The 17,230-nt window shown below is 43.2% G+C and overlaps 1 protein-coding gene across 6 annotated transcripts in view; it reads right to left on the reverse strand.

Moving 5' to 3' along the window:
- Positions 1–4,437: 4,437 nt before the first annotated feature.
- LOC144086233 (glutamate decarboxylase 1-like) overlaps positions 4,438–17,230 on the reverse strand; it is a 62,567-nt gene continuing 49,774 nt past the window's right edge. For 3 of the 6 annotated variants that reach the window (XM_077616101.1, XM_077616103.1, XM_077616102.1), the window contains 8 exons: positions 16,011–16,064; positions 15,820–15,938; positions 15,661–15,725; positions 14,919–14,997; positions 14,662–14,811; positions 14,461–14,568; positions 14,297–14,386; positions 4,438–7,376 (listed from right to left, as the gene is read on the reverse strand). In XM_077616101.1, the coding sequence (XP_077472227.1) occupies positions 7,203–7,376; positions 14,297–14,386; positions 14,461–14,568; positions 14,662–14,811; positions 14,919–14,997; positions 15,661–15,725; positions 15,820–15,938; positions 16,011–16,064 (839 nt within the window). In that variant the 3' untranslated portion in view covers positions 4,438–7,202. Of the gene's footprint in view, positions 7,377–14,296; positions 14,387–14,460; positions 14,569–14,661; positions 14,812–14,918; positions 14,998–15,660; positions 15,726–15,819; positions 15,939–16,009; positions 16,065–17,230 lie in introns of all 6 variants that reach the window. The other 3 variants (XM_077616100.1, XM_077616099.1, XR_013304381.1) reach the window with 2 other exon arrangements.

The following is a 17,230-nucleotide window of genomic DNA, read 5'->3' on the forward strand; positions in this document are numbered from 1 at the left end:
TATCCGCTTGACAGATTTGCGGGATAAGGCCTTCGTACTAATAATGATTTGGCCTAATCTGTGGCATTTTCCGTAGCCATCTTTGCTACGATTTTGACATTATGTGGGTGTTGTGTTATTCCCTGCTTAAGATCCTTGATAAGCCGACTTATAACCACTGCGATTGCCCCTACAAATTCTAAATGGCATGAATTATATCCTCTGCTGATGAAACGTACTGAGGGGAGCAGTAAATTCCAGGAGCTTGGTCATTCCGAGGATGAATTGGGCGAAAATGATTTTGTTTTCTGCTTTTCAGACCTGCCGAACGAGTAGAGCCTAAGCGGGTAAAATTAAAGCAGCCAACGGAGATATCCCTCTCTTCTTGGATTGGCCATAAAATGAATAACAAACATATAATAAAAAGGGGGGAAATGTTGGATTTATTATGGGATGTTTCTATATGTTTTGTAAGCATTTTTAATAAGTAATAAGGCTATAAATTAATTCATGATTTATGTTGGGACCACGCTTGAGGACGCTTTCCCCCACAGCTGCTTTCGAAGGCCAGTTCATTGTTTTCAGGACTATTGATGGCAACAAACCCCGTGTTTCTGCTGATCGGCAAGAAACTCTTACCGTGTTTGGACTGGAATCTGGCAGATGGCGATAATCGCATTATTGTTTAAAAATACGGCTGCTTTGTATACCTTATAAAGAAAATATTATGCAAATTCTTACACCGTTGTTTTGGTTTCCCATCCGCTCGGGTCACTTTGTATGCAATTGTTTTGAATCAGATTACATGAAATGTTTTCCGTTTGTCGCGACTAAATACAATGAACAATATACTGCACGTCAGAAATGCTCAGGAATGAAGGCGCATTATGGGTGTGGCTCCTTGCAAGTTGTAACCAGATATGTGAAATTTTAATTAAATATTACTAATAATGATTTAAGGGTATGAATCATTATTCCAACATTGACCTTCAGTTTTCCTGACTATTTCTAAAAGTCATACTCCTGCTTCTGTATATTGTTATTAATTATTTGCTATAAAAAATAACTTAAAGGTTTGTGTAACAAAGTGATAGCCACTAAATTGATCATTGTGTCTGGGCAGAGGCTTCACAACAATGTGTGAAAAACAGCAGGTAACTTTGGGTGTTTGTTGTATAAAAAATTTAGCTATGTTCTGGCAGTTGTGAAGCTTTTACTAATTTGATCATTCCTGGCTTGTCTGGACATCCTCAACAAATGTTTAGGTCAATGCCCACTTTGGGTGGAGGCAATGAAGGCATTAAGAAATGGAGTCAAAACGAGAATCTCACCTTTTCTCAAGCCAATAAAGAAAACTGGTCATAGAAGCTTCAATAATGTCTTGCCTATATTTTTGTTAACACTTGTTTCACCAGATCTTTCAGAACAAAGAAAAGAACATCCAACAATATATAATACGTTCCTTTTTGGCATACTTTACGTACGTTTGCCCTGTCACTTTTCACCATTTCATCTCATTTTCTGAACCGCTAATATCCTCATTAGGGTCGCGGGGAGTGCTGGAGCCTATTCCAGCTGACTCCGGGCCAGAGGCGGGGGACACCCTGAATTGGTGGCCAGCCGATCGCAGGGCACAAGAAGAGGGACCACTGTGCACACTCACACCCATACCCATACCCATACCTAGGGGCAATTTAGAGTGTCCAATCATCCTACCATGAATGTTTTTTGGAATGTGGGAGGAAACCGGAGTACCCGGAGGAAACCCACGCAGGCCCGGGGAGAACATGCAAACTCCACACAGATGGATATGACCTGGATTTGAACCCAGGATCCCAGAGCTGTGAGGCTGACATGCTAACCACTCGCGCAACCGTGCTGCCTACTTTTCACCGATTATGCCAATAAAGAGGAGTTCTCATTTCGAAATGAGTTGGGAAAGGCGTAAACAATTGAAACTTATTCCAAAGATGCATTCCAAAGTGGTGGCGAGGCTTTGACCTCGGCGGTCATCTATAATCCTTATAAAGCGTGATTTATGGATGAATGTGTGTGTGTATGTTAAGATTATCTCGGTACTTTTGTCCCAACTGTGCAACGTAGAGAGTTGACATTTTCTATGGTGGCCAGAAAGAGCTGTTGGATCCTAATGGATGAGTGATTGCATTTCTTCACCTTCTCTGTGTAAACTCAATCTTTTGTTTGTTAAACACACATTTTTCAAAAGAGATTTTTTAAATAGCGCAACAATTGTCTTTTGGTCCTTGTTACGGATAAAACTATGACTAATACTGTGTAGTCAAGTCATGTGTTTTTACTTGTGCTGCATGTGTAAATGTTAACGACATTGATTGACTGCGTTAGTTATGCGTAGGTGCCTGTGTTTTGCAGGTTAGCATATAGCTAACGGTTCGGTGGACCTGCTGCCAACCCTTTTTTGTGTAGGTGGCTTTTACGATGGAATGGCTGTCAGAGTATGTGCAAATAGAAGAACAAGTGAGGAAATTGGGTGAGAAAGGTCTCTTCTGCAAAACATGCAGCGAGACTAAAGTTGTAAGCGAGTTTTCGGATGGAAAAATATGGGATATGAATGGATGCTTGACTATCTCAATGTCATAACTGCCTTGGGTGCAAAGTGAGGGAGAACCCAGGATGCGAGAGGCAGGAAAAAGGCAGCGAAAGTGCTAGCGCACAACTCGGGATTTTAATGAAAAATAATGATGCAAAAATTGGGACGAAAATTACCAAAGTAAAAGACAATGGAGAGTACGCATCCTGAATGAAGAGGCAGCCGGTACTCACAAACAACACGAAACAAAACACAATTGGCAATACTCCCACACGATACCACAAGAGACTCACGTTTAAATACACAGACAGGGGCTAATCACAAAATACACACAGCTGGTTACCAGAGGAAAGGGGAGTCAGGAGGGACGCAAGAGGTGAAAAACACACAATTACCCAACCAAGGAAAACACACGCACACCTACACACCTACACCAAAACCCCGACAAAAGGTGACAGCTCCCCTTAAGGGATGAATCCCAGTCGTCTCAAGATCAAAATTACAATGACAACAATACAAAGGGAGGGCGGCAGGGGGCCCGGATGATGGCAAACGTGTAGTGCAAAACATGGGGAAAAACAAAACAACCCTCGAAGGCAATGAACTGGCTGGTCGGGGAGTCGTCCCGGCCGGCCCGCGAAGATGCGGCGAGCTGGCCGGTCGGGGAGTCGTCCCGGCCGGCCCGCGAAGATGCGGCGAGCTGGCCGGTCGGGGAGTCGTCCTGGCCGACCCGCGGACATGCGGCGAGCTGGCCCATTAGGGGGTTGTCCCGGCTGGCCCGCGAGGGGGTCTCCGCCCTCGGCCTCATTGTCGCCGTCGCCGCCCAGGGGATTTCTGCCCTCGTCGCCGAGATGGTCTGTGCCCTCGGGCTCAAAGTCCTCGCCGAGATGGTCTCTGCCCTCGGGCTCAAAGTCCTCTCCGAAAGGATCGGCGCCGTCGGGGTCCCCAAGAGAATCGCCGTCGTTAGGGCCCCCGCCAAGAGAATCGCCGTTGTCGGTGCCCCTGCCAAGAGAATTGCCATCATCGGGGACCCCTCCAAGAGAATTGATGTCTTCAGGCGCACAAAAGCTGGGCGCCGGGACGGGCGCACAAAAGCATGGTGCCTGGACGGGCGCACAAAACCGGGGCGCCGGGACGGGTGCAAAAGAGTGGGTGCCGAGGCGGGTGCACAAGAGTGGGGCACCTTGGCGGGCGCAGGGGAGCGGGGCACCGGAACTGGGACACATGGGCGGCTAGCCAAAACGGGAACACATGGACGGCTAGCCGGAACAGGGCGCCGTGACGGGAACACGAGGAGCTAGCCCCTGGCCATTGAAGTCTGATGCTTGGCCGCCAAAGTCCGACACTCTCCACCTCTTCCTCCCATCCCGCCGTTGGACGCGCCATCACCGCTGGGTGGGTGGTGCGGTCCGGTTGCCCTCATCGGCGATATAGCGAGAGCCAGCCAGCTGGGCATGATGACTGCCGTGCTTCCCCGCAGACCACCACGTGGAAGGCCATGGTATATGGCCAAATGTGAACCCCAGCAGGGTTTCGCCGACTCATAGTACGGGGAAGTGTTCCGGGAGAAGGGGTCCACATAAAGCCGACACCAGGGCGCAGCCCGTGAAAAATCAAAAAGAGACCTTTGGCCTCTGATCACTTGGTTCGTTCTGTGGTGGGAGTATTCTGTCATGACTGCCTCATATGCGCAGCGAGGACAAAACCCAGGATACAAGATGCAGGAAACAGGCGGCAAAAGTGCTGGGGTTTTAAGTAGGTCTGTCATGATGATGAGTCACACCTAGTGTGTACCTGTGATTGGGTGATAGGCACATCTGGCCTGACAGCCTGCATGTGTTTGTAGTATTATGGTCACACTCAAAGGTATGAAAAAAGAGAATAACTCATACATTTAATAGATTTTATTAAACATTTAGAGAGGCTGTTTTTTTAAAGTGCCACTAAATAATCTTGGATACATTCATTTACAGCTAAATAAATCTTAAACCATACTGGTCACAAATTAGAGTTTCTTACAACAAAATGTTTCAATATGAATAATGCAATTCTTCTGTTATGGCCCCAGTTTGCCATCGATTTTCAATTAATTATCTCTACCTAATCCTGTTATTATACACATCTATTCATAATGGAGGAAAGAAATGTGAATCTAGTGGAAAGACACAAGGGGTCCTCCTTAAACAAGATAGTTCCTTAAGCTACCATAATACTGGAAATACATTAACATTTATTACAATAAATATACTATCTTCCAAAGCCGCCTCGTGGTGTAGATGTTCACTCGTCTGACTTCGGTCCGGGCAGGCGTGTGCTCAAATCCCGCTGGTGGCGGTATGATTGAGTGTGGATGGTTGTTTGTCTCTCTGTGTGTCCTATGGCTGACTGGCGACCCGTCTAGGGTGTAGTCTGCCTTTTGCCCGAAGTCAGATGGGTTAGGCTCCAGTAACCCTGCAATCATTTCCTTATCCTTCCAGGATGCACCGTATGGAAGATGAATGAATGAATACTATATTCCAGTAAATGTGTTAGAATTCCAACAAATACCATAATTCTTGCTATCCATTCTTAAGAAGCAAATACATTCTCACATCTCTATGCAACTCGCTACACTGGTAATATAAATATATTTTTCTCCATCACATCACAAGGGCGCCAGTCATCTCAAACATTCAGACTCACAATCACAGAAATAGATGCACGATAGAAATTGTATCACCGTTGGGGGTAACACATTACAAACATCTACAAGATATACATGAGGAATAATGACTTGCAATATTTCCACTCTATTCTTTCTTTGGCCCACAGTCATTACTTTTTAAATCTGATGTGATTGACATAATACAAATTATCACCATGTACAACACATGAAGATATATTTACATTAAAATACCTGAATCTTTGCAGCATAAAATGCAATATTGTCTACTAATAACAACATGAAATAGTCATTAAGAACACATAAATATAACACATATTTGCATAAAACAGACAATGAGACAACATTTTAAGACCGACACCACAGAGAATACGTGCAAACATTTTTTTCATTGTCATAATCTGTCCAATTTCGTGACCGGATGATTCGCCGAAAGACGTTTCGCCGACGGACGTTTGGCCGAACGTTCATTCAGCCAAACGGCGAAACGTCCGGTCCAGGAAGGTTCTGGGCATTTTCAGGCGTAGAATTAAAAGCAAGTTTTACTCATACAGTGAAATTACAAAAATTGAAATCAATTCTTTGTTTTTACAGGAAAAACCAAGAAAATGGAAGACAAAATGTTGCAGAAAATACAACAAGATGTGGAAATGAGAGAGGAAGATCTTTAAATGCTTTGCAATACTACCACTCCTTGTAAATAAAGTACACATGACACATGATGTTGATGACACTATTTCTGGGTAAACAGAAACCCAGAACCTTCCTGGACCTATATCTTGTTGTATTTTCGGCAACATTTTGTTTTCCATTTTCTTGGTTTTTCCTGTAATTTCACTGTATGAGTAAAACTTGCTTTTAATTCTACGCCTGAAAACGCCCAGAACCTTCCTGGACCAATATTTTTACACAAATTAGTCAATAATACATCTACCCACACATGGGACACAATTCCCGAGTAAAACTACCAACCAGAACCAAGATGGACCAGTTCTAATACTACCACTATTTGTAACGAAAATACCCCTGCTTTGAATCGGCAGAACTCTTCTATCCGGTGGACAAATTTATTCATTGCAATTGGGTCAGGTAAAAGTGCACTTTTATCTGGGAAATCAACCACCGGCTCGGTTTTAGTGTCCAAAGAGCTCCAGTATTTGTATTCAATCATTAAATGCTGTTTTAGGCTGGATTTGACCCGATTGCTGTCATTTTACAGCTCGGTTCTGCTACATCTGCCCGCCCAAGAGTGCTTATTCCCGGGCTGCCATTGACGGTAGACTAATAAATTGAGAGTGATGAGCGGCAAAGGGAAATGAATCATTGATTTTTACTATAATTTGGACAACGCCGGTGGCGGGCCGGATTAAAAATCCTAACGGGCCGTATATGGCTCGCGGGCCGAGGTTGAAAAACATGTACACACACGATCCGGGGGTGGGGCGAGCGCGCGAATCCCGTTTCGGCGAAACGTCCATTCAGCGACCTGTCCGTCGGCCAAACGTCCGACGGCCAAACGTCTTTCAGCGAATCTTCCGCGTACCGTCCAATTTGGCAACAGGGCAGGTTTAAGTAGCTGAAAGTTCCTATCAGCATATAACATTTATGCTGTACTCACATATATATTAACTTATCCTTAATAAATACCATCCTCGGAATACTATAGGACACACGCTACCCGCATTCTTGTATACATAACAATAGTTTTATGATGCTTTGTCAGATTATCTGTGCATTTCGCTCACACTTGGATTCAACGACAATCTACATTAAATGACACTAGATTGAATACACGCAATACGAGTCTTCCCACCAGCACACATCCTGGAACTATAGTATGTCGCACCACAGCTAAAGAAGGACAAATGTATGTGCAGAGGGTGGTGGCTATTTCAGTCTTATTGTTGCATTCTCCCCTCAGGTGGGATAATATCAGAGTGATCTGCTATAAAAATACAACATAAAGAACACAGCAGTGGTGGGAAGGGAGGTCTACAGGTCATGACCCAGCCTCTCAATCTCATCAATGAGGAAGTCGATGTCAGATTGGGTTGCCGCATGGTTGGAAACGACCATACGGAAGAAGTTGACTTTATTACCCTGAGGCTGGTAGCCCACCATGGTGGTTCCTGTCTCCATCATCATGGCCTTGATCTTTGGTGCAACCTGTCATAAATAAATAAATAACAATCACGGTAATAACAATCATGGGCCTGCGTGGGTTTCCTCCGGGTAATCCGGTTTCTTTCCACATTCCAAAAACATGCATGGTAGGCTGATTGGACACTCTAAATTGCCCCTAGGTATGGGTGTGAATGTGCATGGTTGTCCGTCTCCTTGTGCCCTGCGATCGGCTGGCCACCGGTGTACAGGGTGTACCCTGCCTCTGGCCCGGAGACAGCTGGGATTGGCTCCAGCACCCCCCATAACCCTGACGAGGATCAAGTGGTTTAGAAAAAGAGATGAGATGAGATTTGTGAATCTGTGCCAAAATGATTTCAATAAATGCAACAGTTTGAGAAACCCATTTGTCCATAATCCTTATAAAGCTTGATTTATGGATGGATATGTGTGTGTGTGTATGTTAAGATTCTCTCGCTACGTTTGTCCAAAATGTGAAATGTAGAGAGCTGAGATTTTTTATGGTGGCCAGAAACGGCTGCCGGATCCCAATAGATTGAATGTCTTCAGTGTGTAAACTCAATCTTTTATTTGTTAAAGCTGAAAGCAGAGTTGATGTTTGTTGAATTGTTGTTTTTACATGATGTCAAATTTATCAAATCAATCAAATCTAAAGACTTTATTGTCATGATAGACAGCTGCATATAACAAAATTGGTGGTGCTACTCCACAAACTGAGTTTTCCCAGCAAAAAAACAGAAATAAGTAATGTAAAAATATAAAAAGTCACGTCCTGGCAAGGTAAATTCTAAAATATTGCAAAATCTAAGATATTGCACATTGTTATTGCACAGAAGGGATTGTGTGTCGTGCTAACGCAAGTTCAGAGTCCTTATGGCTGTGGGAAAAAACTGTCCCTAAGTCTATTTGTCCGTGCTTTGTGAGACCTGTAGCGTCTGCCAGAGGGCAGCAGCTGGAACAGGTTGTGACCAGGGTGGTATGGGTCCCTAACAATGTTCCTCTGCTGAGGTATCGAGGGCTGGCAATGTCATCCAGTGAGGGCAGAGAGCAGCCGATGATCTTCTGAGTGGTGCTTAACAAGTTCTCCAACAAAAAACAATAAAAGTCCGGGAAATTTTGAGCTTTTCTTTATCCTAATAATTACTAGGGCATTAAGTATGACGAAATAGTAATTCGCAGTTTGTATTTAGGGAATTTGAGCAACGATTTAAATGGTAATTATCACGTACCTTTCGGGCGACCAAAAGACCAGCGACCAAAAGACCGGCGACCAATCGACCGTGTACCCTTCCCAGGTACTCTGTCAGGGCCAGCAGCCTTCCTGGTGTTCACAGTCCGCAGTACCTGTCTCACTTCATGTTCCTGAAGTTTCAGTGTACTGCTGCGGGGTGGTGGATGTGATGAGACTGATTCTGATTTGTCAGTCTCAAAGAGGGCAAAGAAACAGTTCAGTTCCTCTGCTAGTGAGGCATCTGCGTTAACAGACACCTTATTATTGTCATTGTAATTGGTAATGTGTCGTATTCCCTGCCACATCTTCTTTGGGTTATTTTCTGTGAAGTGCTCTTCAATGTGCCCTAAACGCACCATGTGGCTGATTGGTTGTAAGGTACGACCCCTTTTCACGTCATTTACAAACATCATTTTCGGAAGAAGAGTTATAAAACATCCACATAAATCACGCTTTATCTATTCCGTAATCCTTATAAAGCGTGATTCTTGGAAATGCGCTAACTTTCAAATCTCTCGACGTCAATGTAGACCCCCAACAAGTCGTAGCCTTTCTAACTGAGTTTCTTAACTCACAAAATCAATCAGGATTTCCCACGCATAAGTTAAAGCTAAAAGTTGGCTGCCCTATTATACTTCTAAGAAATATGTCACCGCAAAAACTTTGCAAAGGAACAAGACTGGTCTTCAGCCAGTCAATCAACAAATCTCAGGGACAAACGTTCACGTCTGCGGGTCTTAACTTGGAAGACAACTGCTTCTCCCACAGTCAACTCTACGTCGGATGCTCTCACGTCGGTAATTCAGCAAATCTCTTTGCTTATTTACCCAAAAGAGTTACAAAGAACATCGTCTTCGGAGAGGTTCTTTGCGGGAGACGATGATTTTCATCTCCCATTGCAGCGCTTTGCTACCATGACACGAGGATCCACTGAGTGATCCTTTTAATTCTTTTACTATTTATTCTTTATTTGTATCTTTTTTTCTCTTATTATTATTTAAATTTCAAGTCCAATCAAACCATAAAAAATAAATAATTTTCAAAGCAGATACTGACAGCAAGTGCTCAGATACACCCATAGGTTTGCATACCTACTTCGTGGGACTTTGAAGTGTAGAACTTCTGTAGCATACCTGTACATAATTGTGTACATGTTTGCTGTGCTATGCATGTAACTGAAATTTTCATTTCTCATCTAACCCATTTTTCGAGATTATTTATTATGTTAACCACTTATTTATCTATTACTATGTATTGATTATGTATTCACCTTACTATATATTGATTATCTGTGTTTGTTAATAAGTCCATAGACTCAGCAAGTGGTGCTCTCAACAACTTGGCGCTGAATGTCTCTAAAACCATGGAAGTCACCCTGGACTTCAGATGGAACAAGGCCACCCCCCTCTGCTGATCTCACTTGGACTACTTATTTCTTTATTTCTTATTTATTGATTATTTATTTGTCTATTTGTTGTTGTTATTTGTGCACTGCATGGTGAAACCTTTAAATCTCATTATACTTGTATAATGACAATAAATGCATTCAAATCATCTCATCTCATTTTCTGAACCGCTTTATCCTCATTAAGGTTGCGGGGGGTGCTGGAGCCTATCCCAGCTAACTCCGGGCCAGAGGCGGGGGACACCCTGAATCGTGGCCAGCCGATCGCAGGGAATAAGGAGACAACCATGCACACTCACACCCACACCTAGGGGCAATTTAGAGTGTCCAATGAGCCTACCATGGATGTTATGGAATGTGGGAGGAAACCAGAGTACCCAAAGGAAACCCACGTGGGGAGAAAATGCAAACTCCACACAGGTGGACATGACATGGATTTGAACCAAGGACTCCAGAGCTGTGAGGCTGATGCGCTAACCACTCGCCCCACCGGGCCGCCCACATTCAATTCAAATCAAATCAATCCAATTTTGTCATTACCTGGAGGAGTTACACCCATTATAACTACCATAATAAATGTTTTCGCACCTATACAGAAATACAAGTAAAAAGAAGTTCATAACATCTTTTTTTTAAAAGATGGCGCTGCCCAAGCGGTAGCTGGTGGAAGTAGCTCCGTCCGTTTTGACTCATGTTCTGTTTTTATATCTTTTCTATCCTTTTTTAAATTACATTTTAATATTTCTTAATACTTTACTTTGTACTTAATACTTTTTACTTTAATGTTTTAACGACTCAACTCCACCTGTTGTGTGTGAGAGGAAGTCTTTGTTTTATTAGTTTAGTTTCTTTCTGCTATTTCTGGATGTTTTTGGACCCATTCAGCCATGCCTCCGCTGTCCAACACACAGGATCAGCTGTTAGCACTACGCATCAGAAAGAGCAACACCTGTATACCCCTGGAAATCCCTGCGGAGTTAAAAAGGGTGTGTAGCTGGACGAAAAGGCTGTGAAAAGAAGCAACACTTCAGACCAAGCATATTATGGGGAACGTGAGATCTCTCCCCAATAAAATGGAAGAGCTTACCAGGCTGCAACGGATTATTGGGAGTGTTGTATTATGTGCTTCACAGAGACCTGGCCGAATGATATAATAACCGACTCACTCATCTCCCTGGATGGTTTTCAGCTGATGAGGGTGGACAGAGCAGCTGAGGAGAGTGGTAGGAGGAAAGGTAGCAACTCTATCATAGGCGCCGTTCGAGGGGATGCGAACACAGATGCTACAACCTAAAAGGAGCCGCTAGCCAGCGCCCCCGAAGCTCCCATGAGCAGCGGTGCGATCGCTGATAAAAGACTGCTGCTCGTTGGCAAGTGGTCGTGCGTTCTCCGATTGTGAGGACATTTGTGTGCATCATTTTCGGAATATTTTGAAGGGAATAGTACGACAGCAAACAGCCCATCGATAGCGAACGTGAGGGTGGAGTGTTTGTTCTGTTTACGAGTGCGTTGTGGAAAAAAAAAAACCGAAGCCCCCCGCCCCTTTTGTGCCCCTCTCACCTCGGCGAAATCCGCCCAATTTTAGTTAGATTAAACACTTTATTTCTATTAAACCACTAGTTATGTGTTACTTTGTTAATAGATGGGGAATTAGAAGAAATAAAACATTTTTCCAATCCAATATCCTGTTTTTGGTGTTTTTTCAGAGGGCTGGAACAAATTAATTTTTTTTCCATTCATTTCAATGGGAAACGTCCGCTCGAGTTACGAGAACCTCGTCATACGATCTCAGTCTCGGAATGGATTACGCTCGTATGTCGAGGTACCACTGTATGTGCTTATATATATGAGTATATGTATATATATATATATATATATATATATATATATATATATATATATATATGCATATATATATACATACACACATATAAGCACATATATACAGCAACACGCTTATTTATTTATATATTTATTCATGTATTTATTTATTTATTAACTTACTTATTACCTATCTATTTATGTCTAAAATGCCTTTCCTATTTCTGCATCCTCACCATCTTGCTACTGTGACAACGAAATTTCCCGAATACGGGATGAATAAAGTTATCCAATCCAATCCAAATGCCATACCAGGGACCACAAAACTCTGGACCTGCTGAATGCCAATACAGGGGAGGCATAGACCTCAGGCCCCTCCCCCTACTGGGCCGCTCAGTCCACAACCTGGTCCATCTGATCCCAACCTATATTCCTGTGGTGAGGAAACAACCCCAAACGACAAGGATCATAAAACGATTGACTAAGGAGACGAGCATGGTACTCGGGGACTGTTTCAAGACCACTGACTGAGGGGTGCTGTGTGAATCACATGGGGAGGACATTTCCAGCTTGACCCACTGCATCACAGATTAAATAAACTTCTGTGTTGATAACACTACCTTCCAAGAAGGTCCGGGGTTTCTCCAATAACAAGCCCCAGATCTTAAGGCCCTCCTGAACAACAAGAAGAGGGCTTTTAGATGTGGGGACAAAGAGAGTCTGAAAATGGTCCAGAGTTGAAGAGAGAGATTAGGAGGGGGGAGGCCAGCTACAAGAGGAAGTTGGAACTCCAGAGGAGCAATGCCAGAGTGGGCTGGAGGGGCTTGAGAACCATCTCCGCCCATAGAGGCAACAGACAGAGGGACCTGGAGTCCGGAGACAGGGAGTGGGCAAATGAATTGAATCAGTTCTTTAACAGATTCAACTCTGCCCCCACTCCCCTGGCCCCCCAGAACAGAGGCACATCTGCCCCCTCCTCTTCCTCTTCTTTCCCCTATTCCAACCCCCACATGTCACCACATGAGACATCCTCCTCCTCCCCAACATGCTTTCCATTACTGTTGATCAGGTGATAAGACAGCTTAAGGAGATCAAGGCAAGGAAGGCTACTGGTCCTGATGGCCTCAGCTCCAGAGTACTTAGGGGCTGTGCGGATCAGCTTGGAAGAGTGATTGTCCATATTTTCAACCTCAGTCTCAGTCTGCAGAAAGTCAGCACCTTGTGGAAGACTTCATGTTTGTTTCCATTTCTAAAAACTGTGAACCCCAGGGAGCCCAACCACTTCAGACCGGTAGCACTAACCTCTCACCTGATCAAGACAATGGAGAGAATCATCCTGAACCATCTTACCCCCCTGGTGAATACAGAGCTGGGCCATCTGCAGTTTGCCTACCGTCCAGGCATTGGTGTGGAATATGCAAGCATCAACCTAACGCAAATGTCTCTTTTACACCTGGAGATCACAGGAAGCATGGTGAGAGTCATGTTTTTTTTTTACCTCTCCAGTTCCTTTAACACCATTCAGCCTGTACTACTGAGGAGGAAACTGGAAGATACTGGAGTAAAGCACCACGTGGCAGACAATATGTGAGACACCGCTATTATTGGACGAGTGAAGTATGGAAACGACGAGGGAGTCATCAGTCTTTGTTGACTGGTCTGGGCGAAACCACCTCTACTAAAAACGCCAGTAAGACAAAGGAAATGGTGATTGATTTGCGGGGGAAGCCCCAACAGACCACACAGGTGAACATCCAGGAAACAGACATTAATATCGTGAACAATTTTAAGTACCTGGGTGTTCACCTCAACAACAAACTGGACTGGTGCACAAACATAGATGCCCTGTACAAAAGGGGCCAGACTCGCTTCCACCTTCTGAGGAGATTATGGTCCTTTGGAGTGTGCAGGACACTGCTCTTATGACACCGTGGTGGAAACTGCAGTGTTTTATGCAATGGTCTGTTGGGATGTGGGAGCATGGAGAGGGACATAAACAGGCTGACCAAGCTGGTCAGGAGGGCCAGCTCTGTTCTATTTTTGTCAATATAAATCAGTTGCAATTGCGTCACTGCCACCCTGAAGTATTCTGGTGTCTTGCTCACACATTATGAGACAAATGTATCCATTCATTCATTTCCCATAATGCTTATCTTTACAATGATCCCAGCCAATTGTGGTCAGTAGGCAGGGTTCAAATCAAATTGGTTTCCAGTCAGTCGCAGGGTACAAGGAGACAAACATTCAGTCATGCTCACACTCATACCAAGGGAGAATTTTGTCTGTTCAAGCAGCCTACCATGCATGTTTTTGGGATGTGTGCAGAAACCAGAGGATACAGAGAAAACCCATGCAGGCGCAAGGAGAACATGCAAACTCCACACAGGAAAGAACCCACTGGGGTTTGAAACCTCGATCTCAGAGGCGGACGTGCTAACCACCATGTTAATCACGGTATCCCTGTATCATTCTTGAAAGGCATCTCACCCTGTGGAGCTTTTCTTGCCTTTCTTCACTGTCTGGCATTCCCCTCAGACTCGGTGGAATGTACCAAAAGCAAACGTTGGTGTGCTGAGGCTGGAGAAAGAAATGGTCGCAAGTTAATGGGGAAAAAAATATATAGACATGAAACTAAAACCTGGAGGGCTTACCATTCCATCAAACACCATCTCATATCCCTCCCTGTTCTTGATCTTGTTGTACAGGTACTGAGACAGATCCAAGCACCTGTCAATGTGCTGCTCAAAGCCAATGGTGCCCTGTGAAGAGAAAGATCCCATTCCGAATAAGGGCCACAACATACTCTTGGTCTGTGCAGGCTTATTTTAAAGGTGCAGTATATGTCAATTAACCTTTGCCTTCCACATGAGCCAGAACTTAAATATGTCGACATGCCGACCACATTGGATGGCTTTATCCCCGGTGTCATATGTGACATCGTACTGCTTGTCTTGTTGGAACAAATAACCAGCACACATGGAGTTACAGTCGCCCATCAGTCCCTGGATACAAATGCATTCAAATTCTCAATGTTTTCCATATGCAAAATGAACTTTAATATGAATTTGATCATGCTGAATGGTCAATCTACAATGTGTGAGTTCTGTACCTTCTCTCTGACAAGAATTGCTGAGCATTGCAGAGGCACGCCCATCATCTTATGGGGGTTCCATGTGACTGAGTTGGCTCTGTAAAGTTTAAACTGAATTTTTCTTTGACTTTAGTGGGAGTAGAACTAACCTTCACAATATTTCTATGAATGCTGTAATTTGTATTACTTTGAATAAAATATGATATAATTGGAAACCAAAGTACAAAATAGAAATACAATTAGAATTTATCAATGCAAAGAAATACTGTAGCTCTACAGGATGTTATGAAAACCTTACCATCACAGATTTGAAAGCTTAGTATTCAATTCATGTAACATAATAATGTGTGTAGCTCACATGGGTGTAAAAGTACTACATCATTCTGAGAGCTTTTGCTATTATTTGTTTTAGATTCTTATCTAAGAGCCACAATATTACAAACATTTCTTACGTGAATTAAGTGTGGCATTATTTTCCACTCATTTAACCCACAACCTACATGAAAAATAATAAAACACTCATTTTTTATGAGCAATTTATTTGTCGTGAGACCCTTTTTTCTTATGCAAGATCATCAAGTAAAATACGATATAAACGACTTGTAGCTCAAAAGCTGGAAAACAATTTCACTGTACCATAGATTCAAGATAAATTAAGACAACTTAACAAAAATATTCTTGTGAATTATTGTCTGATTACACAATAGGCTGGGCACAGTATACATCACAAAAAGACAATTTTTTTGCTCATCAAAATTACCTCTCAATTCCATTGAGCTTATGGCGGTGCTTTCTAGACATCAGCAGACCACCACCCCATGCACCCTATGAGGACATGACAACAATTCTGTTGAAAGGCATCAAAATGATTTTTTAGCATTACTAATATAATGATGACAAACTAATGTTGGAGACCTACGTCAACGTGCAACCACAGATTGTACTTCTCACAAATGTCAGCAATCTCATTGATGGGGTCAAAAGCACCATAGACAGTGGAGCCACCTGTGGCGTTCACAAATAATGGTACGTAACCCTGTAAAATATAGACATTCTTAACACTTTGAATTTATGAACGTTTGCGACTAAAAGCAAAATAAAGATCCCACCTTTTTTTTTGCATCGATAATCTTAGCCTCCAGGTCAGCAGGAATGACCCGCCCCCTGGAAGAGAACAACATGAATCGCATAAGTGTTTGCCAGGTAACATTAGCGTAAGAAGATGCAGCGGTTTCTTCTGCAGCCCTGTGATTCAAGAAGCTTTATGGTCACATCAACTCCAAGGCAAAAGCATAATTCATGCTATATAAGTTTCTCTAAACAGGGTTTCCTCTTGACAAAGCATGCATCCAAAGGCCTGCTATAAAACCATCTCATTTTCTGAACCGCCAGAGATAAAAAAAAAACAGCTAGCGTTAGCCCAAATCTTTCTAGAGCAGGCGTCACCAACTCCGGTCCTCAAGGGCACCAATCCAATCTTTTTTCCATGTCTCCCACCTCAAACTCACTGAATTAAATGATCAACTCCTCAACAATCTCCTTTTCGAGTCCGCATCACTGCAGACATCGATCCGCCTGTCGATCTCCCGCTCCATTATTTCCTCACTCTGGAACAATAGCAGAGCTGCCAACTACTCCGGAATTTCAGGAGTTTACCCAGAAATGCAACGCAAACTCCGTGACTCCAGAAAACCTCCCTAAACTCCGGAAATCCCCCAAAAATTGTCACTTAATTTTTTTAAAGAAACAATTTCGGAAAAGTACCAAATTTGCACATAAAATGCCTCGAAATTCACACCATTGCTACGGTTCCGCCATCTTGATTCAGCTGAATTTTAAACCGGAAGAATTCGGTAACACGAGTGCTTTGTGAATCATCTAAGCTTCAAGTTCTGATGAATGATTCATCTTGTACGACTTCAGCGTGGCAATTGATTTTGCATAGGTAGCCTATATCACTTGAACATTTTAGTTTTAATTTTTAAGTATTATTAAGGCTGACTAAACCACCAGTCTTTTGTTTTGAAACAAATCCTATCATTTCCAGTGTTGTTCTAAAGGAAGTTCAAGTAGGAGTACACAGCACTTATCAATTTTCCTCCTCGGAATAAGCGCAAAATGGATAGCAAATTGGATAGCAAATTGGATGAAACTTTTAAGAAAGCCAGACGCTCGCGGCACTTTATTGCTTCTTATTTGACGGAATATCCCATTGTTGACCCCATCTCCAAAAGGACCGACATTTGCACATTGCACAACATGCTAGTACGGGTAAGGAACCAGCTGAAAAATGGTTAATGTTGTGGAAATTTGAATTTGCAAATAAATCA

The sequence above is a fragment of the Stigmatopora argus genome, chromosome 12, assembly GCF_051989625.1.
Source record: "Stigmatopora argus isolate UIUO_Sarg chromosome 12, RoL_Sarg_1.0, whole genome shotgun sequence".
Taxonomy (NCBI): domain Eukaryota; kingdom Metazoa; phylum Chordata; class Actinopteri; order Syngnathiformes; family Syngnathidae; genus Stigmatopora; species Stigmatopora argus.